General features: G+C 36.3%; 1 protein-coding gene across 2 annotated transcripts in view; it reads right to left on the bottom strand.

Annotated features, from left to right (window-relative positions):
- The window catches only part of NRK (Nik related kinase), a 136,517-nt gene that overhangs the window by 44,016 nt on the left and 64,510 nt on the right, over positions 1-27,991 (bottom strand). For both annotated transcript variants that reach the window (XM_004064644.3, XM_055375958.1), the window contains exons 5-14: positions 25,761-25,886; positions 20,237-20,347; positions 18,660-18,750; positions 15,466-15,596; positions 13,519-13,573; positions 8,839-8,917; positions 7,593-7,768; positions 5,886-5,949; positions 4,307-5,462; positions 1,431-1,538 (exon numbers count right to left, since the gene is read on the bottom strand). In XM_004064644.3, the coding sequence (XP_004064692.2) occupies positions 1,431-1,538; positions 4,307-5,462; positions 5,886-5,949; positions 7,593-7,768; positions 8,839-8,917; positions 13,519-13,573; positions 15,466-15,596; positions 18,660-18,750; positions 20,237-20,347; positions 25,761-25,886 (2,097 nt within the window). The remainder of the gene's footprint in view (positions 1-1,430; positions 1,539-4,306; positions 5,463-5,885; positions 5,950-7,592; positions 7,769-8,838; positions 8,918-13,518; positions 13,574-15,465; positions 15,597-18,659; positions 18,751-20,236; positions 20,348-25,760; positions 25,887-27,991) is intronic.

Genomic DNA, 27,991 nt, shown 5'->3' with positions numbered 1-27,991 from the left:
ACTCCTGTGTAACATCTTGTGCTGATTAGGAGCAACAATGAGGCACCTGACGCACCATCAATAAGGCAAGAGTTTGAGTTCTTCACACACTCACCTAATCTACTTGATTGTTCAAAACAATCTACAAAAAGATTGTTTTAGATGGCTGACTATTAGGAATACTGGCTATGATGATGATGCTACCTTTTCTAGACAAGAAAACCTACAACTCCGGCCTCACCAATATATGTTCTAAATAGGATACTATTAATATAGTCATGAAAACAGAAGTCAAAATGGACACTAGGACTAACTTAATTATTCTTATAATTGTAAAACAAAACAAAAACAAAACAAAACAAAACATAGATTAAATGTCCCAGACCCTGTCACAAACTGCATTCCAGACCAGAGCTAATCAAGGAAAAATATTTGTGTGTTTGTGTTACAAAACGAAACTGCCAGAATTTTTCATGTACAATATTTTTGCTTAAAGAAAGACTGACAAACTATGATTATTTAAACTCTGGGTATTTGGTAGACATTTTATTTTTAATGAATAAAGTAAACCTGTCAATTTAAGGGGAAAAAATGATGCTACAATTTAGCAATGATAAAATTTGAGCTTGCAAAGGAAAATTAGAATTTTCAAACATATCTCCCACCAAGCACTTGACAACTTAACAATACTCGGTAACTTTTATGATGAACTTGATGGTAACATTAACAAATGCTGTTTTTTGATATTGTATAATGAAACATGTAAATGTCTGGGAAGATCTATATACAAAGTGAACCAATATTTTCCAACTGATCAATGCATGAAGTTAAAAATCACGCATAAGCAAAACATCTATTCATAGCATAAGATAGATCAATGAGTTTTATTATTAACTGAATATACAACATTTCATTGATATGGTTTTAGATTCCACTTCTCTAGTTTTGATACATTATTCAATAATTTACTCAATTATCTAAGCAATCTATGAAAATTGACTCTTTCCCACTACCTATATGTGAGAAGCCAGCTTTTATTCGTATACTTCAACCAAAACAACACATGGCAACAGATTGAATGCAGAAGCAGATGTGAGAATCCAGCTGTTTTTCATTAAGCAAGATAGATTTAAGAGACTTACAAAAAAGTAAAACAATGTCAATCTCTCTAAAATTTTGTTTTGGGAAAATACAGTTTTCTCATTAAAAATGTGTTTCTTATGTTAACATGTAATAGTTTCATTCCTTTTAAATGAATTAATATTTTAAATGTTTTTCAGTTTTAACTTTTAATAAATTAAATATCAAATGATACAACCCATGTAAAAAAATGAAAGCTTTTTGAGGTCCTCAATGTTTAAGAGTATAAAGGGACACTGAGACCAAAAAGTTTAAGAACCACTGTTCTGGGTTCTTACTAATGTCACAACAACTCATATTGAAAAATTTACCTCAATTTTTTTAGGATTTGAAATGTATGGCTTCAATGGCTCTATCTGGACTTCAGCCTGAATCGAATGAAATACTTCATCATTGTCTGATGATTCATCTTCTTTGTCCTTTGAAACAAAAAGGAAAGTAATTGTTTTAATTGTTGTTAAAATGCAAGTGATAGGAACAACTTCATCATCTTAATGCTGAGTTGTTTATATGTATTATATAATATATAATTTAAAATAATACACAATTTAAAAGAATAATATCCAAATATTAAAAATGATTTAAACTAGTAGTTTCTAATAGTGTTTAGTTCTGGATCCCTTTCAGAATCTGAGAAATGCTATAGACTGTCCACAGAAAATTGCATATAGACATACCTATTACATATATTTTCTGGTGGATTGCTGACCTCCTGAAGTTCATCTACAGGGTCCAGGTTAAGAATCTCTGGCCTAAAACTTGATTGACTCATAACACCAAACTAACTGTCACATTTAGCAAGCTATTATAACTTCAAAGTTTGGTCTTCCTGAGCAATGGAAGATCTGTAATACAGTGGTGCAAATATTTCTCCCTAATTGAGATCTAGGACTTTAGGAAACTGTTTTCCCCTTTAATCCAATCAATATTATCTCTTCAACTGAAAGATTAATAAAAATGCATTTTTTTGTTTCCTGCTGGTGACTTAAAGCACCCACCTATGTCTCTCAACTCTAATAAAATTTCAGGTATCATGAAGATCTGTGACTTTGACTATATTATCAATAATTTTCTTTTCCTTTATATTTTCTTCAACGACCACACATAAAGATATAAATGCTTGTACAATATCCTAGAGTCATGAGATTGGTAACTATTATTTATTGACTTTTAAAAATTTTAGAATGGCTTTCCACATATATGTTTAAAACAATAAATGACAATAAGTGTGTGCCATGCTGGTATCACTGAATCTTTCAGAGATCAATAAAAGTCTTATTCATAAACGCAAAACCCATTAGATCTAATTGATTACTAGGGTTCATCGAGAAAAATCATTAGCATTTTAGATGAGCTAGTTTTTGCCAAATGTCACCATTCTAGACTTAAACCTCCCTTTTCTCCATCTAGTTTCTTGCTCTTTATAGTTCCCTTTTTCTCTGCGAACTAGACATCCATTTTCCCTTTTGGGCCTTGCTTCTCTTGCTGCTCCTACCTTTTCTCATGTTAAACATGTCAACAAATTAGCATTTGTTTAATTGGCTCAATGTGCACAAACTCAAAGAATTCCTTATCTAGATACTCAGATAAAATTCATTTGTAATTATTACAATGATTATTATTGGGTAAATAGATGTGGATAAAAGGGTATAAGTTAGGATTATCACAATGATTCCTTTTACACAAATGGATGTGGGGAGTATTAGAAAACAACTGCTCCCCTAACCTTATCTAACCTCATTAATTTGTTATCAAGCCCATAATTCTTCATTATCAGTTTAGAATCCACCAGATTAAATTCAATAACTCCAGTAAAATTATATTCACTTTTTATTAAAGGATTTTTGAAACAATTACGTTTTAGTGACTGTTCTTAGATAAAATGGAGTTTAACACACTGTATTCCACATTTCAAAAGGGTACAGATGAAACCACCCTTATTAACTTATAAAATTAATCACAGAAGAAGAGAGGGGAAGAAACAAAAATATACCAAGCTTGAAGCACGTTTAGCACTAATCTTTAGGTCAGCTTGCTCTCTGACCTCCTTCCTCAATAGATGTTTGTTGCCTATTTTCCTAGAATCACGTAGACCTTATTGCAACATCATCATTCCCCTTAACTGCTCTGTAGATAACAACTTGAACATTATGAAATGTTGTTTTTCCTTTGAGATATTTCTTCAGGTCTTGCATACCAGTGAAACTATTGTCAATCAACTGGTCTGAAGGACCCCACTGACGCCAACTGGTCTGAAGGACCCCACAAGAGGCTGACTCACCAAAAAATGCAGTTTCCACATCCTGATGATTTCAAGGACCATCAACCTTACCCTGACCAATCAACAACTCCAATTATCCAGCACCTCACCCTCTACAATCCCCTTAAAAACCCCATCCCAGAACTCCTCCAGGAGATGGATTCGAGGGTCTCCTCCCAACCTCCTCACTCCATGCCCTGCTGATCATTAAACTCTTCTGCTGCATTCTTGATGCATGTGTAATTTGTCTGTTACTATGCAGTGGGCATACGAACCTGTTGGTCTTCTAACACAGAGAAAAATTTGTAAATTGTTTCACGTTCTGTGAGGCCACATAATTGATTAATTACGTAAAACGGGCAGCAAATTAGTGAAACAAGTCATAAATATGGTAACCATATACAAAATATTTTGGAAACTGCTTTGCCTTCTCATTTTAACCTTGATTTAAACATACTGTAGTACAAAAATGAGTGTAATTCGCTCAAATAGTATAGTTTGGCATTCTATTGGAAGAAAGAATAAACTAACTTAAAGGTTAGAGTAACAAAAGCAAATTTTGTTTTGTGCTTATTTTTGATGAGTTACCTTTGAAATTTTAAGCTATGAAAGTAATTTTTAAAGATCCAAAATAGTAATTTTTAATGTGCATTCGTTGACACTTTATTGGTTAAAGAATAATAGACAGAAAACTAATAATTAAAGCTATATTTCAGTAGAGATACTGAAAAATATTTTTCTCATATTTAGTTACAATTATCTACAAATTTCACAAAAATTTATTTGAAGTACAAATTATTTAGTATATCTTCTGTAGAACACAAGGAATATTTATTTCATTTGGTTTTACTGAGAAAAAACATCCGCATGAGCTATCACATTTTCTCTTCATTTTTGACTCAGAGTAAAAATATCAAAAATTCTTACTTTATCAACTTGTCTCAATTCTTCCTCATGCTGATAAAAGATATCTTCCCATTTGTGTTGGCGCCTTTGCCTGCGGGCTTCTAAATCCGAGAGTTCAAGCTTTTCAGGTCTCCATGATGACTTTGCCCTGAACCTCTTTGGTGATAGTCTTTTTGCCAGTGCTTGCCTCAGAGTAGAAACTTTTGATTTTTTCTCCCGTGCCTGTTCTGGTTGTGAGTAAAACCTATTTGATGACAGATTTTCCATCAGGGTTTGCAACGGACCAAGTGGCTTTGAGTTATTTGAGTTTGGTGCCCGAAGCAAGTCTCTTGATAGTCCCTCTATCAGTGCTTGAACTGAGCCAATTGCCTGTGGGGGTTCTAGTGTCCAAGCCTGTGCCTGAGGTGATCCTTCAGTTTGCCCCTCTACTGGAATGAGCACCTGAGTATCCAAATGTAGTGGCAACAGCACATGGTGATCTTGTGATAGCAGGGGCAGAAATACCTGGGCATTTACTCGTAATGACTCAGGTTCCTCTGCCTCAGTCTCTGCCTGTGCAGGCTCGGCAGCCTGTTCCTGTACCTCTGGCTGTTCAGGTGCCTGGTTCTGCTCCAGCTCTTGTTCAGGCACCTGGTTGTGCCTCTGCTGTTGTTCAGGGGCCTGGCCCTGCCTTTGTTGTTCGGGTACCTGATCTTGACCCTGAAATTCCTCTGGTACCTGGTCCAGATCTTGTGGTTCTGATGTCTGGGTCTGGGCCTGCTGCTTTTTGGATACCTGGGACTGTATCTGCAGAAGCCTAGGTGCCCTAACCTGTGCCTGTAGTGGCATGAGCACCCTGGCTGCCCTCCGTAGTGGTGGAGGTGCCTTAATCTGCATTTGTAGAGGTTTAGAGGCCTTAGCCTTCACCTGAGCCTGTAGTGGCATGAACACCCGAGCTGCCCCTTGTAGTCGTTGAGGTGCCTGAGCCTGCCCCTTTAGAGGCTTAGGTGCACTGTCCAGAGCCTGCAGTGGCATGAATACCCTGGCTGCTCCCTGTAGCTGCTGAAGTGCCTGGACCTGTGGCTCTTCTCGATCAGGTAGCCACCTTGGCTGAGAGGGTTCCCCATGCAGGACTCTAAGTGGTCTGCATCTGCTGCTGGTTGGCAATCTCAGAAGCTCGTGAGTGCAAGAGGGTCCTCTAAAATAAACACACAAATGATTGGCATACAATTAGAATTTTTAGTGGAATGGAGCCATTCAGGGGCATTGTTTTTACTTTAAAAGATGGACATTTTCTGCAATGAAGATACCTTCAGTAAACCTTTCTGAAATCATTCCCTTAATGTCTGAAATATTCTGCAGGTAACATTTGTATTACTAATGTATTCAATTATTAATGACATATGATATCTACTTGATCTTCACTTGCCAGATATTAAGGAGTCTTTGGGTAGTAATAAAGAATTCTCACATTTTCACTCAATATCTCTTAAAAACAGAGATTTGTTATTTGTTGTATCAGAAAGAATTAAGTCTTTCTGAACCAAAGGCAACAGTATGGAATCAACGGCCTTATGTGAATTGCTATCATCAAATTATATATGCAATTTGTGGAACGCACCTGAATCTTCTCATGGTGTACTGTTCCTTAATAGCTTCTTCTCTTTCAAAGATCAAAGGTATTCCTTTTTTTATGAAAGAGAAAAACATAATGCATAAACAGTCAGCAGATAAGCATGTTATCCACTTAATCACCTTGTTCCCTCTGCTTCTTAGGATGTGGAGTGAATTACAAGGGCAAGAAGGTAGCCCTTCAAAAGTACTTGGTTTGTGATGTAGACCATATTCTAGTTTCTAGGCCCACTTTTGCAGCACAATATAGCTATTGCATGCACATTAATTTCTCTGAACAGAGAAAATTTAGCAACCTGATTTCTGCAATTCTAAAGAGAAAGAAGAGAGAATGGGACAAAGGGAGAATGAGACAAGAGAAACTCTAAATAGTGGTGAGCATGGCTTACAGCTGTGGGCTCTAGATGTAAGGACTTTATGGCTTGAGGTTGATATGTGGTCTTTTCAATGAGAAGGCAAATTCTTAATTCTGTGTTTTACACTAAACACATTGAAAACATTCAGCTTCTTTCCTATCATCAGCTGTACTGTGACTACTGAAATATAGAAGATTACAAACAAGAGTTTTATTTTGAATTTCCTATATTAAAATGTTCAGGGCAACTATATTTATATCTTTAGTGTAACTTCCATATAAATGGAACTTTTCCTACAGGTAACATTTTGGAAATTTTGCAATTCTGGAAATTAGCATATTACCAAATAGATGTGCGGTTTTCCTGAACCCATTTGAAACTGGCTGGCCTCTGTAAAGTTGGCTGAATAACTTCATTACCATAGATAAATAAATTAATTCTTGCTGCTCCTTGCCTCAAAACATGATACATGTATAGATACAACAAGCCCCACTACAATCAATCCCACAGCTGATCTGAGGATGCCTGCTTTTTCAAGTTTTCCTTTTACATTCCATTGTTACTCTCAACTCTGCCTATGGTCCGCAAAATCAAATGTGGAATATGTAACATAATATATAAAGTTAGGACTTCCCAGGGGCTTCTTCTGGACTTGGTGAAAATCCATCCTGGCACTTTTATTTTTATTTTTTTGAGGCAGCGTCTTGTTCTGTCACCCGGGCTGGAGTGCAGTGGCACGATCTTGGCTCACTGCAAATCCTGCCATTTTTAATAGAAGTTCACTTTTATTAATAGACAGAAGTTTATGTTTATTTGTATCAATTAGTTCCTTTAATTATATTTTATATTTGGAGTTTAGTACATAAAACAAGCTTTGTGTGGTGCACAAATACTACTTCAAAATTAGCAGTGAATAAATGGTTAATTACAAATCCATTTATCTCTTGTAGAGTCAAAATACCAACTGAAAAAAAAGCAAGATATACATTTTGTTACCTTTTATCTTTTATTTATTTTATTTAGTTAGTTACTTAAAATTGGCATATCACAAAACTTTATTGGATGCTTTCAAGGTCTTCGTAAATATGAACATTTGCCAGGTGTAACTGGCAAGAATTAGTAACTATACACACACACACACACACACACACACACACACACACACGCAAGAGAAAATTAAATAAGAGCACATGGCATATTATTGGCAAAACTAAATATCAAAGGCCTCAGAAGTTTTATTTTCAATCTAAGTCTTAAACAAATATTACTTTTTCCTGGAAACAATACATGAATAAACTCTGAATATTCATTTCAGTAAAATAAAACTTAACAGATTCTACCTTTTTTCTGTCTTTTTTTAATGATTCCAGTAAGATGCCTTGTTAATGACTCAACAACATGTCGTTCATTTTTTATATCCCGAACAAATGGGTGATGAAGCATGTTTGCAGAAGTAGGACGAAACAGGAAATTTTTTATTGTACACTTTTCCATGAAATTGTGGAACTTACGGGACCTAAAAAATGAGTCAAAGAGAGGAAAAAAAAGTGTTCTCAGTCCTGTCAGACCTCTTCCCACCACCACCCACATGCCTCTCTGAAAATCATATTTGGAGAGAGTTTCCTTTAGGTATTATTGTCTTCTCAATTGCCAAATATCCTGCAGTTTGGCAACATACGTTATAAAGTGAGGCCATTTAGACCTCAGAAAAAGAAGCAAGAGTCAATAGCATATTCCATCTAAATTACAGTAGAAGTTTCAATAAGTTAACTGTATGTACCTGGTAAAAACTCAAGTGCAGATATGATGACTAAATGGTTAATGTGATATATGTAGTCTGCAAGACTAGATTGATCGGCCCACAGCAGTCATACTCCGTATTTTTCATTTGACTATATGCAGTTTTAACTATAGAGGAATGAATATAATGATCCAAAAATAGGATGTTAAAAGCACCAGGACTAACTAATCTTGTAAAATGACCCATGAAAACAGATGTGGCCATAAAAACTGAATCCATGGAAAGGGTTAAACTGAATTCCAATGCAGAATGTTAGCAATCAAATCACAGTCACCACTTCTACCAGGGAAAGCAAGAAAAACTAATAATAAGCAAGAGTTTCAGGTACAAGATCAACAAGCTTCAGAGAGAAGGATTCCCAAGTTTAGCTGGCATGTAAGTGCCCTGGGAGAACAAGTCTTCTGCTCTAGGTCTGTGTGTGTTTGGTTTAATGTACTAATCAACAGGGCTGCATATAACTGACTACCTATATAAGCAACACAAGAAACTTCACAAATAGTTGCCATCAGTTCATCCCATTACTGGGGAAACAACTGAACATGCCCATTAATGGCAGTACAGTAATATCATCAGAAAATACTATAGAGGATATTACTTACTTATAGTTGGCTAGCTACCTCTTAATGAAAACTGGTCATTTAGACCTCCCAGTTAAGATATTAGACTTTAGGAAATATTGTCCAACCAGGATGGTGCAGCAGGACTGACCAAATGAATTAAAACTTCTTTGCTAACATAAAAATGTCAAGTCAATGTAATTAGGAGATTAAGACATTCATCTTTACCATCCGCTGGATTTGACTGTGGGAGCAGATTCCCGCAAAATAACGAAGAGAGCTTCCAAGGGTTGAAGGTTACACAGAGCTGCAAAGGGAAATAGATAAATTTAGAAAGAATGAGAAGGGTAACTAAAGAACACACTCCTTATTCCAGAGGGGATTCTCAGTGATCTTTCACATATTATGTTGAGTAGATACTAAGGGACAAATAGATACAAAAGAATGTATTTCAAAAGAAAAAGAAAAGCTCGTTTTAACGCAATGTTGCAATATATAAGATTCTCAAGTTTCACTATCACCAAGTAGGATAAATTAATAATAAACTAGACAAAATATTTGAAATGTATAGTTGATAATTAGTATCTAGAAAAGTTAACTGAAAGTGAAACAAGCACACTTCTACGTTTTTGTATTGCAGGTATTTAGTTATAAAATTGGAATATGTAATTACAGACTGAAAAATTCAACCAGACTACTAGTTTAGTACAATAATATTTAAAGAACAATGATTTAGTAGTCTAGAAAGCTTAGAAGAATCTGTTTTGGAAGCTGAGAGTTCTAGAAAAAAAAATAGGTATAGTGCAACTGTTAAGAATACACCCCCTAGAGTAAGATCATCTGGGTTCAAACCTAGCTCTACCTTTGTGACTGGGCAAATTACCTAGCCTATCTGTATCTTGGTTTCTTCATCTGAAAAACAGGAAATGTAGCACGAGGAATCCCTTCAAAGAATTGTTGTGAGGATTAATTAGAAACTTACAAGTAAAAGTGTATTTACCTCGTAAATATATACATCTATTATGTATGCACAAAAATTTTTTAAATAATTTTTAAAATCCCCCCAAAAGTATCTGACATGTAGTAGATGCTAAGTAAATATCAGCTATTGATATTATAACAAAGATGTTAACTCTATGGCACTTTGAGACTGTGCCAAATTACTGGACATTCATTCTCTCTTTCATACACACAGGCATAAAAATAAAAACCTATTCCAATATGTGCTATATAAATTAATTATCTCATTGGTTTGGGAATTTTGGTTTTTTCTATAAGTGTCTAAATATGTCTCACTTATTCCCTCTTGTGTTTTGATTAAAGAAAGTTGGCAGTGCAAAAAATCCCCAATGGAGAACCACAGTGTCAATTTCATCTAACATTACAAGTGTGTCATTCTTGTAAGGATAATTTGATATTAATGACTCTTGATACAGCCATCCTTTCTCTCCCAAAATGCATCCTCAGAAATACCTAAAGTGACAAACTGGCCTTTCATAGTAGTAGACAAAAACTCCACAGAGTGATTTTATTAGGGCTATACAAAGGCAATTGTTTAAAGGCCAAGCTTTGTTTTCAATTACATGGGTATAAATTAATAGAAGATGCATTTTTATAACTGAAGGCAGAATTAGCTCCAAGTACAAAGTATCAGGATCATATTTAACCCTTTTTATTCTTTTACTATGTCCAATCAGTCTCTAGTTTCTGTCCTTTAAACTTATTGTAAGGGAGTTGGTACAATATTAAGCAGTTGTCATTTATTAACATCTGAGCAACAGTTAGTCCACTGACAACATCTTCAGGGGTCAAGAGCTAGGACACTGACTAGGTAAGTTTTCTTTAACGGAAAGGAAAAGTTCACAAAGGAATGGAGCATAGGATGGGTACAAGAGCTATGTCAACAGTAGCTGTTTATGGTTTCCTATATAGTCTAATTTCAGGAATGTCAGTAACTGCTCCCTCCAACCTATATCTCATAACACTCCCTAAATGTTCATCATTAGAGGCTCATTCCTTTGAAACAGCAAGCCTCCCTTAAAAATCACATTATCTCTTGAAGGGTTGGACACATATTAAACTGGGCTTAGTCTGAATTAGGTTAAATAATGTGATTTATTATTAACACATGTTGAGATCTGAGGGAATCTTCTGAATATTGAAGGAATAGGCCTCTTGATGGGACGGGTAGATTTGAGCCACAATGCACTCAGGTAAAGATAGACATGGGGTATGAGAGAGTGACACTACAAGGGATAGAAGTAGGACTATAAAAAGGCATCATTGAGAATATTTAAAATGATCTACAATATCAAGGAGAATGCAAAAATAGGGGAAAATATGGTCCAGGTTAAGGCAAGTTGACTAGTGTACAGCTTTGCCAAGAAAGGGGTGTCAGGGTTAACTGTTGATCCTATCCCGCTTCTCCTCCAGGCACAGATTATCTTTTCTATAAAAGATAGAGACTAAAAACCACATCTATTCAAAATTAACCTATGATACTCTGATGTTTGGATGATTATTATAAATGTTCTGGCCTTGGTATAAAGGTCCCCATATTGTTTGAATTCCTACCCAGAAACTAGGGACTGAAGGGGTTCCTGGTTTACAAGTGTCCAGTTCTCTCTTTCTAGAGCCACTACAACAGTGGTCCCCAAACCTTCTGGCACCAGGGACTAGTTTTGTGGAAGACAATTTTTCCATGGACCTAGGGGTAGGGGGTTGGTTTGGGGATGAAACTGTTCCATCTCAGAACAGCAGGCATGAGTTGGATTCTCATAAGAAATATACCACCTAGATCCCTTGCATGCTTAGTTCACAATAGGGTTCCCACTCCTAGAAGAATCTAATGCCGTTGCTGATTTGACAGGAGTCAGAGCTCAGGTGGTAATGCTTGCTCACTTGCTCGCCGCTCACCTCCTGCTGTGTGGCCCAGGGGTTGGGAACCTATGCCCCATGGCATCCTATCAGGGAGAAGTTATTCTGTCTCTCTCTTCACTTCTCTGGAAAAGACTCACCAAAGGAAGACCAAAGGAAGAGAATTTTGTTATCTGGAACTCAGAGGATATTATCAGATAATTGTCACTTTGGAAGGCCATCCCTTATGAGATAATAATTATCATAACCTGGAGGATTTCTGCAGTTAAACTGATGACAATTATTTCCACACAAAATTAATATTCCAGGCAACAAAGGACACCGGTAAAAGAGAAATGTTTTAGTAGGGAGGCTATTTAGGGCTGCTCTTGACCAAAGTTGTATTATTCCAATTACTGATCCAGGCAGGCCAGCCCTATTTTCTCTCTTTGTGAGTTCCAAATCTCCTGGCCTTCACTTATCTTTTGTAAGAAGCTTGCCATTTGTGTAATCTGTGCAAAACTCCTTCTCTGCACTCCTGTGAGTTTGCTCACCAATACTTTTTCCCGTAACTTAATATTTTGGAATGAAAAAAAAAAAGTGAAACAAACAAAGGTGACCCAGGAAGTACAAACTGCAAAACATAGAAAGTTGGTTTCCCAGAAAGGCATGGTGAGGAGCATTCAGAAACAATGGAAAAAAGATACTACTCAATGCAGGCATGTATCCTAACCAAATCCATGCATCAATACTAATATGAAATATTAGTTGCTGCTGCTCAATTTAACATAATCTAAGTATGTTTCCAAAACAGAAATAATCAGGAGATGATGAGGAATAGTCCACATCCCCTCAGTATAATTTCAATTTTATATATGTGTCGTATGTAATCTTCTTATTGTTTAACATTTTCCGTTATTACTTTTTTATTCACCCAACTTAGGCACTTTGCTGATTTGGGGGCATTATAATACAGGCAAGAAGCAACATGATCTCCACAGGTGTCCTAGCTTTATCCCAGCCCCTCTTTAATATTCCAAGGGATACCAGGAATTTTCAACAATTATGTTACCATTATTTCTATTTCTTGAAATTCCTCTCATTGGCCTTGAAACAAAATGCTAAGATAGTTCAAGCTCATAAAGCTTGATGGGTGGACATTTTGCAGATAGAGCATACAAGAACATGGGAACCTATAGGATCTGCTTTGGAGAGGGGAAAGCAAAGCAACCCTCCCCATACCCCAGAAGGCATTACTTTACACTTCTCATCCAACAATACCAAAGATGCATTGTCATTTATACTTTTGGATTTTAGGTACTAAGGACAGCAAATATGCCATGCTCTGGAGTCACACATTAGATGGTTATCAATCACTTATACCCAGTTTACATTCCATTTTTACTTTCCTATCAGGAAGCAGTGCCTTGAGAGAACAGGATGCTAACAGGTCATTTAAATGATGGGGAGGTAGAGAAAAGAAGATGAAATGGGCACTGAGGCAGCTGAAAGGAGTAAAGAGGGCACAAAGGCAAGTTGAATTGACTCCAGAGGAAAAAAAAAACAGGCTTACTTCTTGACATTGCTGAAGATTAGCTCAATTTCAATGAAATGCTGGAGAATTTTCTCAACTATCACAGCCTGAGGCAGTAGCACTGTGTGACTGTAAATGTTCTGGAATCTAAATATTCCACCAGGAAATATAGACTGGAATGCTAACCAGAATCCTTATTCTGGTTGCTCAGGACTGTCAGGACCAAATACTACTGAGACTAAATGGAAACAACACTCAGTCAATGTAAAATAAGATATTATAAGAAAGAAAAGTACAAGCTGATTTATATACCCACATCTAGTTATTCTGAAGAAAGCATTTGGTAATCACTGAAAAGGCCACCATTCGTAGTTTGGCACATAGTATGACACCTGTGTGGCCAGTGAAAGCTGAGTGGTACAAGTGGCAATCTCATCTTCTTCGACAGAGAGAGATTTGTATGATTTGTACAGTACATTTCCCTAATCTTTAACAAATATCAAACATTTTTTACTCACGAGGGGCTCCTTCAGCCATTTCAATGGCAGTAATTCCCACAGACCACACATCACTCTGCAAAGACAAAGATGACAAAAAAGTCACTTAAAAATAGGAAATTGGTAGTATTTAGAATCTCAAAACAATGTTTAGCTGGGGGTGTGGATGTCAATGCCAGAGCTCTTTTATGGGTTTCCCATAATGAAGCTTTATTATAGAGTGACATTATAGGAAGACATAATCTGAGCTAGTGACCAGCCAGTACCTCACTACACAACAGATTGATAGGGAATGGAGTTAAGCGCAAGGAAAGTTCATCTTGGATGCATTGATATTATTGTTTTACCTGAAATACCAAAAGAAACTTGCCATAAAGACATTTTATTACATAGACCCACCAGTTGTATCATCTTGGGCAAATGTTTTAACTCCCTGTGCCTTAATTCCACTCTAAGTAAAATGGTGATAACAATAGCATACACTTACATAGGACTGATATGTGTGTGTGTGTGTGTGTGTGTGTGTGTGTGTGTACTTCAGCAGTTCCTGGAATATACTAAACTAAGGCTAGAAAAAGACTCTAGAAAATTCTCTTCACTACCAACTGTTTAGTACTTTTTTTCTTCAGAGTGCGGAAAGGGCACAGGGCTAGAGATACACCGGCTGGCTAAATGACTCCTAAACAGGTTTACTGAATTCTCTTTTTTTTTTCTTCCTTGAGACAGAGTCTCACTCTGTCGCCCAGGCTGGAGTGCGGTGGTGTAATCTCGGCTCACTGCAACCTCTGCCTCCTGGGTTCAAGCGATTCTCTTGCCTCAGCCTCCCGAGTAGCTAGGATTATAGGTGCCTGCCACCACGCCTGGCTAATTTTTTGTATTTTTAGTAGAGACAGCATTTCGCCATGCTGGCCAGGTTGGTCTCGAACTCCTGATCCTCAGGTGATCTGCGGCCTCAGAGGTTAACTGGATTTTTAGCACCCTAGTTTATAGATTTCTTAGCTTGAGTTGTGATAGTCTATGCTTAAGACTTCTTTCAGTTACATGGTGCTAAAAACTAAAAATAAATAACGAATACAGGTGAAAGTCCTTGGAAGACTGCAAAAAGTATACAACCATAAAGCATTATTTATAAAAAGCCACTTGAAGAATATGCTTCCATAGTCTTCGTAGCTCCTAACAGCACCAAACATAATAGACTCTCAGTAAATAATTATTTTGCAGATCATGTAAAGGGCACTTAAGGAAAGGGAAAAGAGATGAATCTTAATCAACTTCAAGTATTGAGTCCTAGGTTCCACTCAGGGAGACCACAATTAATTGTTTGGACTTATGTGGAGAGTGAGTGAGGTTTTTCCAGTCTATAGCAAATGCAGAGTTTTCTTTCCACATCAACCTTTTGAAATGTGTACATGGATATATGTATATTGTTCAAATTGCAGTTTCAGTGGAAATTTTAATAAATAGCATGAATTGTTACTTAATTTGTCTATTACACTGATTTTCTGTGGTTTTGGAAGTGAAACATGCCAAGGATTTTCTCCATTACCCTGAGTAATCAAATTATTTTTTGTCTTTTCTGGAGCTAAGTTACTGTGGAGGTTAATAATTGGCTTTACATTTATTCATTTTTAAGTTTACAATGCCCTTTGCTCCTGGAAGTTAAATTTTTATATACATATAAATCCACATTATATAATATTTTTACCAATAGGTTGCAAGCAACATAAACCACACATTCTGCCTCAAATGCAGGTAACTCTCAGTGGTATATACTTTGTCCACATTCTTAGAAAATATTATTTTATGAATATAATCAAACCACTTACTGAAATAGAGGCTTGTATTTCCTACTAGCATTTAATGTAAAATGTGGAGCTGCCTGCTTTTTTTGTTTTATCATTAAAAATAAATGTTAATCAAAAATCCTTTCCAAATTGTAATTTCCACTGTCTGAATTCTCACACTCACTCTGTAATCATAGGAGCGTCTTGGGTCCTCATCACAGTCAATCACCTCAGGTGCCATCCAGTATGGTGTCCCAATGAAACTATTCCTTCTTCCATTAGTTCTGCTCACCTGGGCACTCACTCCAAAATCAACTGCCAAAAATCATTATATGTCAAAATAATCAATTAGGAGAAAAAAGCTTAATAAGTTATTGCTTTAACTTGGAAAGCTGATACAAAAGCCACAATGGATAACAGATTTTCATTCCAGCCTAGCAAACTTTACCATGAAGTCTACTCCGGGAATACTGGGAAATAAGCTTTTCCTGCTATTTATTTTGGAATGAGACTCAGCAGTGCTATTATAAATCTAAGTAGGTTTGGCTGAATGTTTACCATGAATATTAAAAATAATGTTCTGTCGGGACACTCTGAACCTCCGAAATGATAACATATGTAGTGTTTGGACCTGGGAACCAAGCTGGAGGAAGACCAGAACTATAAGCAAGATCAAAGAAATCTAAAACTTATTAGCAGTTGATCAGGAAGCCTCACACATGATATGAGAAGGCTCTATCACACTGATAAAGAAAAATGAGTTTTTCTGCTAGAATTTAGTTTAAATTCCTACATAGACCTTTTGAATCAGATGCAGGTATTTACTGTGGTATCTACATCTTAGCTTAGATTATAAAAGTTCAGTCTTCTATTCATCTGTGGGATACATTATAAGAAAATATTTGGTATGGTATCCTCAGAAACAGAAAAAAGGCTGAAGTAGGCTGGGGTTATTTATTCCAGAAAAAATAAAACAGGGATGAAAAATGAAGTAGATTTTCTAATTTAGAATGGTTTCCAGGAATCCAGAGGATGGCGAACAAAACTGACTAAAAAGAAGCTTCAGGAATTTAGGGGAAGAGAAGAAAAAGGAAAAAGAAAAACCTAAGAGTTTAAGGCAGTTTTAAAGGATCTAACAAGAATGACAACAACAAAAAAATGTCCACAATATTTGTGAAGATCACCATTGGGTGTTGTACCATGTTTTTATCTAGATTTTTAAAAAGAAACAGGTTAAATAATTGCCCAGCATTCTCACTATCCCTGTGAACTGGCATTAGGGGCCAAGAATTACCTAGGAAGGCCGTAAGTTGCTATATGGCATATATCCAGACGAGAAAATGAAAGGAGAAAAGACTAGAAGACTGATTAATAGAAGAAAAGAAAAAAGAGCAAGAGAAAGAGAAATGAAAGCCAAGACGAGATGAAACCTCAACAATGGCATAATTTAAAGTTTTCTTTCATGACCTTACAGGCTGGAATATGAAGATTATCGAGCAATTGCAACTGCAGTATAATCATTTTTCCATCTCTTTCCCTTCTATCAGTTCCTTTGGCTGTCATTAGGTTTGCTTTCTGAAACTTTCTTCTTATACTATGTTGCTTAAAAACAACTATAATCTTAGAAATTTAAAACAAATTGTACAAGAATTAAGTGCAAAATATGTGTGATTAAATTTTATAATGTGTTACTTCAAAATAATGATAATCTGAGAAATCTAGAACAAACTGTACAGGGACTACATGTAAAGTAAATCTGATTAAACTCTAATCCACTAGTAGAAGGTCTCTCCTCCAGGGGAAGGTACATGAACTTTAATGCATGGACATTGTGACAGATATTTCAGTGGTTTTTCATTTACGTACAATTTCTCTTTTGTGCTGTAAATGTTTGCATTGACCAGCAACTTGACACAAGTATATGACAGTGTTGCTCTGTATGCGAACACAGTGTTTAGCCTTGTGATTAACTATCTATCCTGCGTATTTAAATGTGAAATATGTATGCCCTTCATGTATTTTTTACATTTTTATTGTTTATTCATTTATTGTTTAGAGACAAGGTATCTCTCTGCCACCCAGGCTAGAGTGCAGTGGCACAATCACAGTTTACTGCAACCTCAACATCCTCGGCTCAAGTGATCCTCCTGGCTCAGCCTCTCCAGTAGCTGGGACCACAGGTGCACACCACCATGCCCAGCTAATTAAACATTTTTTTTTTTTTTGTAGAGATAGGGTCTTGCTATGTTGCCCAGACTACTCTTGAACTCCTGGTCTCAAGTGATCCTCATGCCTTGACCTCCTAAAATGATGGGATTATAAGTATGAGCTACTGCACCTGGCCTCTCCTTATGTATTTTAAAATTGTGTTTCTAGCTTTATAGCTTTTAGACAGACACAAAAGAAATAATACATTCTCTTGAAACTACTTTCACTTATTCCAAGAATAAACAATTACTACCTCATGCTTCTTCCACAAATGTTCAGTGAAAAATGTTCCTAATGAATGAACAAAATCTCTACTCTTGTTCTATCTGTTTAGCAAGACAATGGGAAATATCTTAAGGTCATGTTCAGACACATGTTTACAAACTGTTGAAAAATAATGCAAGTGACTTATCCTTTATATCCATGGGATTATCTGCCACTACAATGTACTGACATGATTTTTATGGTATTATTCTAAAAACTATTGATATTTATTTTACACATTAAAGGGTACAATATATTGTTCCCTATGAGCTTAAGGACAAGAAAAACAGAAAGTATGTGTGGTTATTTTCAAGTAAATTATATAACTCTGAACTCTGGCATAGAAAGCTAGGTACTTCCAGTCTTTTGATTTATAATTCTGAACTTGACTTGCATATTATTGGAGCATCGATTCTGATCAATATCATTTCTTTACATATCTGAAAAAATCCAAAGAAGCAATTCATCCTTACATAATTTAAAAGTTATTTGATATTCTTGAGAAAATATGACTCTGTCATGTGAAATAATTTTTTTATTTTTTTAAATCCCTGCCCTTGGCATCGAAATTTGCACATGGTAAATACTCAATTCAATTGTTGAAATAAATATAATAGCTATTTCTAATAGAGGGTAAAGCGATGGCCAAAAAGTAAATCCCCATTATAATTCAAAAGTTGTTTTATCTACATGATTTCAAAGAAGCAGGTATGTGCATCCTCTTTCCTTTGCCCCGCCTCCTCTCCCAAACAAATTTTCAAATTTTGACTGGTTTTGCAGGCAGGGAAAACCCAGCTCAAATAAGTAGAGGATATTGGCAGGGACATGATAGAAAGCATAGTTATCTTAAAGGAGCTTTCTCCATTAAGATGTTTTGGACTTAAAATACTATAAGAATAAACTTACCCAGTTTTACTTCAGCATTATGAGTCAGCAGCACATTCTGACCTTTGATGTCCCGGTGAATTACTCGGTGTGCGTGAAGGTGAGCTAAGCCCTGTATATATTTTTTAAAAAGCCACATCAGTATATATTTCTTTCTTTCTTTCTTTCTTTCTTTCTGGTACAGTTCTTAGTATTTTTGGAAAAACTTTTGATAAGAGAAACAGCTTAATTTTGATGTTTCAGACACAATTCTTTCTTTAGGCTGGAATCACTACAACCCGTTCCCAGAAATATGACTTTTGGCTATAAGGAAAGGAAAATAAATCAGGACACCCACGAAAAAAAAGAGCACCAAAAGTAATGTTTGTATACATTGGGCCACTTTACCTTCCTTTTTAGCCTCCGTATTTCCAACTAGCCATAAGAGTAAAGATCTGGACATCTTGAATATCACAGCTCAGCTATAGTTTTGCTCTATTTCTTACCCAACCATTTGTTTAGTCCAAAATATTTTCTAGTCAGCTTTGTAGGCTGAGAATTTAGAGGAATGTGGAAATTCATTTTACAGCATTTGTAATCTGTGTTGGCTTAACACTTTGGCTCTAGCCCATTCACCACTAAAATTTACCCGTGACCTGGCTAACCCATGATGTGGTATGCAATGTTAAGCTGTAGTGAGACTGCCTCAGACACTAACTGGAGATTCATAATAAAGTAACAATAAAACTGCTAATATTTATTGAGCCCTTATTCTTTGCCAAGGATTGTACTAAGTGCTTTACATGGAGTAAATTACTAATTCCTCTCAGAAACCCTTTGAGGAAGGTGTTAATATCACCCTTATAATATAGATGAGGAAAGTGAGCCTTGGAAATATTAAGTAACTGATTCCAAGTAATAAAACTTATCCATAGTAAACTAAATGTAAACTCAGCCCAGAGTTTGAACTCTCAACCATTTACACTATTATCACAAGTGAATCCAACCAAAATGACAGGAAGGACATTCTAACATTGTATGAGTAGTACTATTCAATTCTGTTAATATCCTTCTTGGATGACCCTAAGAACTGAAGTCACAAAAGATGGAATTTGGTAGATCAAGAAGATTGTTGCTCTCATCCAACTGGGTGTGGAAAATAAAGAAATTTAAAACGGGGGCAGTAATCAAAGAAAATGTTTGTCTGCCAAAAGGCTACAGTTGGTTTGAGGCCATTCCATAAAATACTGACTTCTTCTGACTCATCTTCATCTTAATCTATGATGCTTGTGCTATGTTTTTGTTTAAAGAACTCTAAAATAATAACAACATAATAAATAATCCAAGTGGTCATTTCCATGATCCACTGAACACAGTAGTCTTAATCCGACAGAGGTATTAAAGGCCATGATTTCAAAGGAGTTTGTTACCCAGCTTATTTAAAGGCGTCAGCTGCAAATCGGCTTTCTCAAAAGCTTTTTGGCCTTTTCAGATATTCTGATGCACAGGTTATGTTTGGAATACCTAAACTATCTGATGTGAGCAGGTATAAGGTGCATTGTATATATTACTCCCAGGTTCTTAAAAGATCAGAAGAGAATGACTATATGAAGACTCACCTGAAGGATTTCTCGGCAGATATAAGCAATCCAATCTTCTTTTAAACTCTGATTTCTGGTCATTCTCACTACATCAGTGACCGAACCTGCTGCACATAACTCCATCACCATCTGCAGGAAAGCCAGCAAAGTACAAAAAATTAGTGTCCAATTTTCTGAAAATATCTGGAGAGTTTTAGTCCATATGGCTTGTATCTATATGTAATGTTTAGAGATTAAGGCACTGCAAGTACTGCCTCAATTGTCTGATGGAAGACTCCAAAGGCTAGCGAAATTAGAGAGAGTTGGATTAAAACCAAAGATCTGTGGAGGCAGAGAAGCCAGGTATTTCACCAGAGATATTTAACTGGAAGTTGGGGTTTGAGCTATGTCTTGAAGGATAGGTGGTGTTTGGATATGCTTAAAAGGAAGAACATTCTGTTTATGGAAAACTAAATAAACACATGCTTTTAGAAAGAAGTTTGTGCAAGGAACAAACCTAAGTGATGACTGGAATGGGAAGGAAAGGATGGTCAAGGAAACAGTTTAATCAAGGGTGAAGAAGCAAAATATGGAGGGTCTCAAAAGAGTTTACATTTCAACATTAAGGCTAGGTTTGGTTTTTGTTGTTTTGTTTTTATTTTCAAATTCCAAACTATTTTCTCCAAGATACTGGCAAGCTACAACTCCAAGGTGGAATTTGTCAATTGCATTCCTGTGGGATAATTTCATCCAAATGGGACTGCTACTAAGGAAAACCTATTTTAAAACTAATATCTTCAATAATATTTCATTCAGATTTTATTGTATTAATAAACTCAGTTTCTCAGAAAGTTTATTTTTGACACATATAAATTGAGGGCCCAACTAGTAAATTTTCTTCCAGGTAATATGAGTTAACTAAAGAGTGATGTACAAGAGCATATAACTATTATAATTATCCTAGCAATATTTTCTTTGAGTACAGGTTTATGTATTACTGCCCACTTCAAAAATACTTTATCAAAAGAGCAAAATGTCTTTTTTAAATTTTATGCAAATTAATTATCACCATAGATGAATGGAAGCAAAAGGATAAACTCAAAATCATGACTATTCAAAAAGTCTACCTTACTTCTTGTGGAATATTAAGATCTTCTTTTCAGAAAACTACTCCCCTAATTTACAGTTATTCACCATTGATATTATTGCATGTCTTTCACCTGAGTACACTTTCACCAAAAAGAAGAAGAGACAGCCAAACAAAATGAAAACAGATAAGCCACAAAAAGTTGATTTACACGTGGAGAATTAAGCATTGACTATATTGAATGGGCACAACATGTACACTGTGGTAACTCCTCATTTTGAACCATGACAAACCAGAATTAAAGCCATTCAACTAACATAAACCCTGGAAGATCTTGCTTATATTATGTGAGTCAGAAGAGCTCAACTATAAAAGGAATGTAAGACATTCTCAGTAATTTTCCTAACTTTGTAAGCATGGTGCCTGGTACATACACTTCTTTATTAATGGTCATTATTAAGCTATTTACTTACTTCCCATTTGTTTTTCTGACTTATATAGGCCAAAATTTGTGAAGTGTCCCATGAAAATTCTTAGCTTCACAAATAATTTATGCATTAAATGTTTATTCATCCTTCAGATCTCAGTTCAAGCTTTTATTCCTCAAGGAAGATTTTCTCATTTCCCAGCTTAATTAAGGTTTGTTATTCACCCACAGACAGCCATGATATTTCTCTTCTGACCAATTATACATTTATGTGTGTGATTATTTGATTGACGCTGGTCTTTGCAAATAGATTGTAAGCACCACTGGGTCAGGAGCATGTCTATTCAGCTTACCATTTTATCCTCAGCATCTAGCACCACACCTGACAAATAGATAGTTTTCAATTGATATATGTTGAATGCCTGAATGAATTGAGTACTAATACATATCCAATAAGGAGACTGCAAAATTTCTGACACTTTGCTATACTATCAAGAGGAAAAAAAACTTGTAAGTGAAAATATATAAAAGAGACAAATGGTATATGCCAAAAAAAATTCCTCAGTAACTAAACTATGCAGCCATATTTACTAAAATCTCAACTGGAATTGTCAGAGAATAGAGGATGCATGTTAACTGGACATTTGAGAGAGAACAGAGTTAAGCTGAAGGTCTATAAATTTGGTGGTTCTCAAAGTGTGGTGATCAGTCCAGCAGTAGCAGCAGCATCACATATGAACTTATTAGGAAGGATAATTTTTTGGACCCACACCCCCAAATCTACTGAATCAGAAATTCTGTGAGTGATGCCCAGAAATAGGTGTTTTATCAGGCTCTCTGGGAGATTCTGATGGCTGCCAAATTTAGAGAACCACTGTTTCAATTCCACCCCTTGTTGAAAACCTTTCTATAATGTCCACTGTCCTATTTTCTGAAGTCCATTATTTAGAATGTAATAGAATACTTTATTGTCACTTGAAGATACTGAAAAGCTTTAGTCACTATTTTGAAAAAATACTACTAACTTGGACACGGAATGGAAATGCAGCAAGTATAGAGATTCAAGTGTATACTAACCCCACCTTATATTCTAAATATTCAATTTTTAATACAGACATCCTTGACCAAAACTGATTTTCTTGTGATTTAACTATTTTTACCACAGTGGAGGGCAGCAAAAATTCTGGTAACTGTGACTTAGGTAGCATAGGTTCCATTTATCCTCTACAATTTATATCTTATTGATCTAGAATTTGTGATACACCAGGCATAATGACTAAGAAAAGGATAAGTCAACTTACCATTTGGAAAAGAGTTTCTTAGGAGTTATGTTTATCCATAAGTGCATATACTTTGCAAAAACTTAAAATGCACCCATATGCTCATGTCAAGTGCTAATTAGAATTTATCCTTATCCAGTCATTATTTATTAGCTCATTGGGTAATTTCTGTAATAGCAACCATAGTAATTACATAAAATATTTGAAAATATTTATGTTGACTATTTCCAGTATTCATTTGAGTCCTCCCCCATCCCACCAGTAATCCCCTTGTCAGGCACTTAAGTTATTTTCCCATATTTTATCACTCTCATCTCCAGGAATCAGAGTACATTTTGCCACATGATATGGTTTGGCTGTTTCTCACCCAAATCTCATCTTGAATTGTAGCTCCCATAATTCCCACATGTCATGGGAGGGACCTGGTGGGAGGTAATTGAATCATGGGGGCAGGTCTTTCCCATGCTCTTCTAGTGATAGTGAATAAGTGTCACAAGATTTGAGATTAATGGTTTTATAAAGGGGAATGCCCTTGCACATGCTGTCTTGCCTGCCACCATGCAAGACATGACTTTGCTCCTCCTTTGCTTTCCACCATGATTGTGAGCCCTCCCTAACCATGTGGAACTGTGTCAATTAAACCGCTTTCCTTTATAAATTTCCTTTATAAATTATTAAGGCTCAGGTATGTCTTTATGAGCAGCGTGAGAACAGACTAATACAATAAATTAGTGTCAGTAGAGTGGGGCACTGCTGTAAAGATACCTGAAAATATGGAAGCAACTTTGGAACTGGGTAACAGCCAAAGGTTGAAATAGTTTGGAGGGCTCAGAAGGACAGGAAGATGTGGGAAAGTTTGGAACTTCCTAGAAACTTGTTGAATGACCTTGACCAAAGTGCTGATAATGATACGGACAATATGGTTCAGGCTGAGATAGTCTCAGATGGAGATGAGAAATTTGTTGGGAACTGGAGCGAAGGTGACCTTTGTTATGTTTAAGCAAAGAGACTGGCAGCATTTTGCCCCTTCCCTAGAGATATGTGGAACTTTGAACTTGAGAGAGATAATTTAGGGTATCTTCTGGAAGAAATCTCTAAGTAGCAAAGGGTTCAAGAGGAAGCAGAGCATAAAAGTTTGGAAAATTTGCAGCCTGATTATGCAATAGAAAAGAAAAACCCGTTTTCTGAGGAGAAATTCAAGCCAAATGCAGAAATTTGCAAAAGTAACAAGGAGCCAAACGTTAATCACCAAGACAATGGGGAAATGTCTCCAGAGCATGTCAGAGATCTTCACAGCAGCCCCTGCCATCACAGGCCCAGAGGCCTAGGAGGAAAAAAAAATGGTTTCATGGGCCAGGCCCAGGGTCCTCTTGCTGTGTGCAGCCTAGGGACTTGTTGCCCTGTGTCCCAGCCACTCCAGCTATGGCTAAAAGGGGCCAAGGTACAGCTTGGGCTGTTGTTTCAGAGGGTGCAAGCCCCAAGTCTTGGCAGCTTCCACATGGTGTTGAGCCTGCTGATGCACAGAAATCAAGACTTGAGGTTTGGGAGCCTCTGCCTAGATTTCAGAAGATGTATGGAAACTCCTGAACGTCCAGGCCGAAGTTTGCTGCAGTGGCCGGGTCCTCGTGGAGAACCTCTGTTAGGGCAGTGTAGAAGGGAAATGCGGGGTTGAAGCTCCCACACAGAGTCACCACTGGGGCACTGCCTGGTGCAGCTGTGAGAAGAGGGCCACTGTCCTCCAGAACCCTGAATGGCAGGTCCACCAACAGCCTGCACCATGTGCCTGGAAAAGCCACAGACACTCAATGTCAACCTGTGAAAGCAGCCAGGAGGGAGGCTGTACCCTGCAAAGCCACAGAGGCAGAGTTGCCCAAGACCATGGGAACCCACCTCTTGCATCTGCATGACCTGGATGTGAGATATGGAGTCAAAGGAGATCATTTTGGAACTTTAAGATTTGACTGCTCTGCTGGATTTTGGACTTGCATGGGGCTTGTAGCCCCTGCGTTTGGGCCAATTTCTCCCATTTGGAGCAGGCATATTTACCCAATGCCTATACCCACATTGTATCTACGGTAACTAATTTGCTTTTGATTTTACAGGTTCATAGATGGAAGGGACTTGCCTTGTCTCAGATGAGAATTTATACTGCAGACTTTTGAGTTAATGCTGAAATGAGTTAAGACTTTGGGGAACTGGTGGGAAGGCATGATTGGTTCTGAAACGTGAGGAGATGAGATTTGGGAGGGGCCAGTGATGAAATGATATGGTTCGGCTCTGTGTCCACACCCAAATATCTTGAATTGTAGCTCCCATAATTCCCACATGTCATGGGAGGTAACTGAATCATGGGGGCAGGTCTTTCCCACGCTGTTCTCATGACAGTGAATAAGTTCACGAGATCTGATGGTTTTATAATGGGGAATTTCCCTGAACGTGCTCTCTTGCCTGCCGCCATGCAAGACGTGACTTTGCTCCTCCTTTGCCTTCTGCCGTGATTGTGAGGTCTCCTCAGCCATGTGGAACTGTGAGTCAACGAAATCTCGTTCCTTTATAAATTACCTAGTCTCGGGCATGTCTAATGGCAAAAACCACGATTATTTTGTGCCAACCTAATAGCATTGTGAGACCAGATTAATACACCATACTACCTTAACAGTTGTGTGCTAAGTTTTCCTGTAGATGCACAAAAGTGATAACTCATGAAAACATACATCCTTGGGTAAAACTTATTCTTATAGAATAAGAACAGTGTAATTAAAAACATACCCAAAGTTGGTGCCGCTGACCAGGGGGACTCAGCTTGAAAAATGCACCATAGAAGGACACAATGTTTTTGTGGAAAGAGTACTTCCTCAGAAGGTTGAGTTCAGTCCTGAGATCCTCTTCCTCATCCTATGGAATAAGAATAGACAGCAAAGCTCCTAAGCTGTGCAATCAATGACTATAAGTCCCTAAAGTACAGTAGATCAATGAAGGAGAATCCTATGGCAACTAATTATATCCAACAGCAATTTATAATAAAATCTCAACTAAAATTGTCAGTGAATGAAGACCTCTGGTTAACCTGGAGTGTGGGGGAATAAAAAGGGTAAACTGAAGATCTTTTAGTTCAGTGGTTCTTAAGGTATGGTCCCTGGACCAGCGGCACTGGCCACTGTATAAAATTTTCACTGAGTGGAGTCATTATATTGTTGTTTCTTTTGTAACAGTTTTATTGAGATATAATTCACATACTATAAAATTCACCCATTTAAAGTGCAAAATGCAATGGTTTTTAGTATATTTATAGAGTTGTGCAATCATCACCACAATCAATTTTATAACATTTTTATCACTCCAAAAGGAAACCCCATATCCTTTAGTTGTCATCCCCCAATTCTGCCACACACACACACCCCAACTCTAAGCAATCACGAATCTACTTTATGTCTCAGTAGATTTATCAGTTCTGGACATTTTATATAAATGAAATCATATAACATGGTCTTTTGTGACTAGTTCTTTTCAAAGTTCATCCATATTGTAGCATGTAACAATGTTTCATTGCTTTTGGTTTACCATTCATCAATTAAGGGATGTTTGGGCTATTTCTACCATTTAGCTATTATGAATAATGCTTCTATGAACAGTCATGTCAAGTAACTCTATGTTTAATGTTTTGATGAAATGACAGACTGTCTCCCACATTGGCTTTACCATTTTGCATTACCAAGAGCAATGTATGCAGGGGTTCCACTTTCTCTATACTATCACCAACACTTGCTATTTTCTGTTTTATTATTATAACCATTCTAGTGGGTGTGAAGTGGTGTCTCAATGTGGTTTTAATTTGCAATTCCCTGATGACTAATGATGTTGAGCATCTTTTCCTGTGCCTATTGCCCATATGTTCTTCAAGAAATGTCTAATACAAAATTCTTTGTCCTTTTAAAAACTGGGTTGTCATTTTATTACTGAATTGTAAGAGCTCTTCATATATTCTAGATACAAGTGCCTTATCAGATAGACAACTTGCAAATAATTTCTCTCATACTGTGGATTGTTTTCTCACTGTCTTGATAGTGACCTTTGAAGCACAAAACTTTTTATTTTAATGAAGCACAATTTATAAATTTGTTGTTTTGTTGCTTGTACTTTTGGTGCCATATATAAGCATCCACTGTCAAATCATAGGTCACAAAGCTTTATCCTTGTTTTCTTCTAAGCATTTTATAGTTTTAGCTCTTATACTTAGGTGTCTGATCCATTTTGAGTTAACTTTTATATAAAGTAAAAGTCCAACCTCATTATTTTGCATGTGGATGGACAGTACCATACTATCTTGATTATTTGGTAATCCTTTACATTTTAAAGGTATTGGTTTGTTCTGTGCTGATCTTTTAAAAATTTTTATTATTTTTTTCACATTTTATTTATTTATTTTTATTTTTTTCGATAATTTATTTTTATTAATCACAACAATGGTACATGCATACCAAATATAGAGAAATATACTAATAAAATATGTAAGGGGTCTACTCTCACTGAACATTTTCCCCAAGCAATATTAACGGTTTAGTGTATATTCTTTCAGACATTTGTATATGATAATGCAGTAGCTAGAGCTATGACAGAGAGAGATAAATGCATAATGATATGATCAACACACACACACACATACACATACACACACACATATATATATAATTATCAATATATAATATATATAATATAATTATATATATAATTATCTGTATATATAATATATAATTATATATATATACGTGTGTGTCTGTATGTGTATGTGTGTGTGTTGATCATATCATTATGCATTTATATATATGTGTGTGTGTCATTTAAAAAATCCAAATAAGCTCTTATTATTTTTAATATTCTGCAATTTTCATGTTTTAATCAGTATATAAAGCACATCTTTCCATATCAATAAACAAATGCACTTCCTTCTTATGGCTGCACAAGATTGCAAAGAAAGGATATATGGGTCTGGCACTCAGGGG

This window comes from Gorilla gorilla, chromosome X (assembly GCF_029281585.2).
Source record: "Gorilla gorilla gorilla isolate KB3781 chromosome X, NHGRI_mGorGor1-v2.1_pri, whole genome shotgun sequence".
In the NCBI taxonomy this organism is placed as follows: domain Eukaryota; kingdom Metazoa; phylum Chordata; class Mammalia; order Primates; family Hominidae; genus Gorilla; species Gorilla gorilla.
This window is presented reverse-complemented; position numbering and strand designations above follow the sequence as displayed.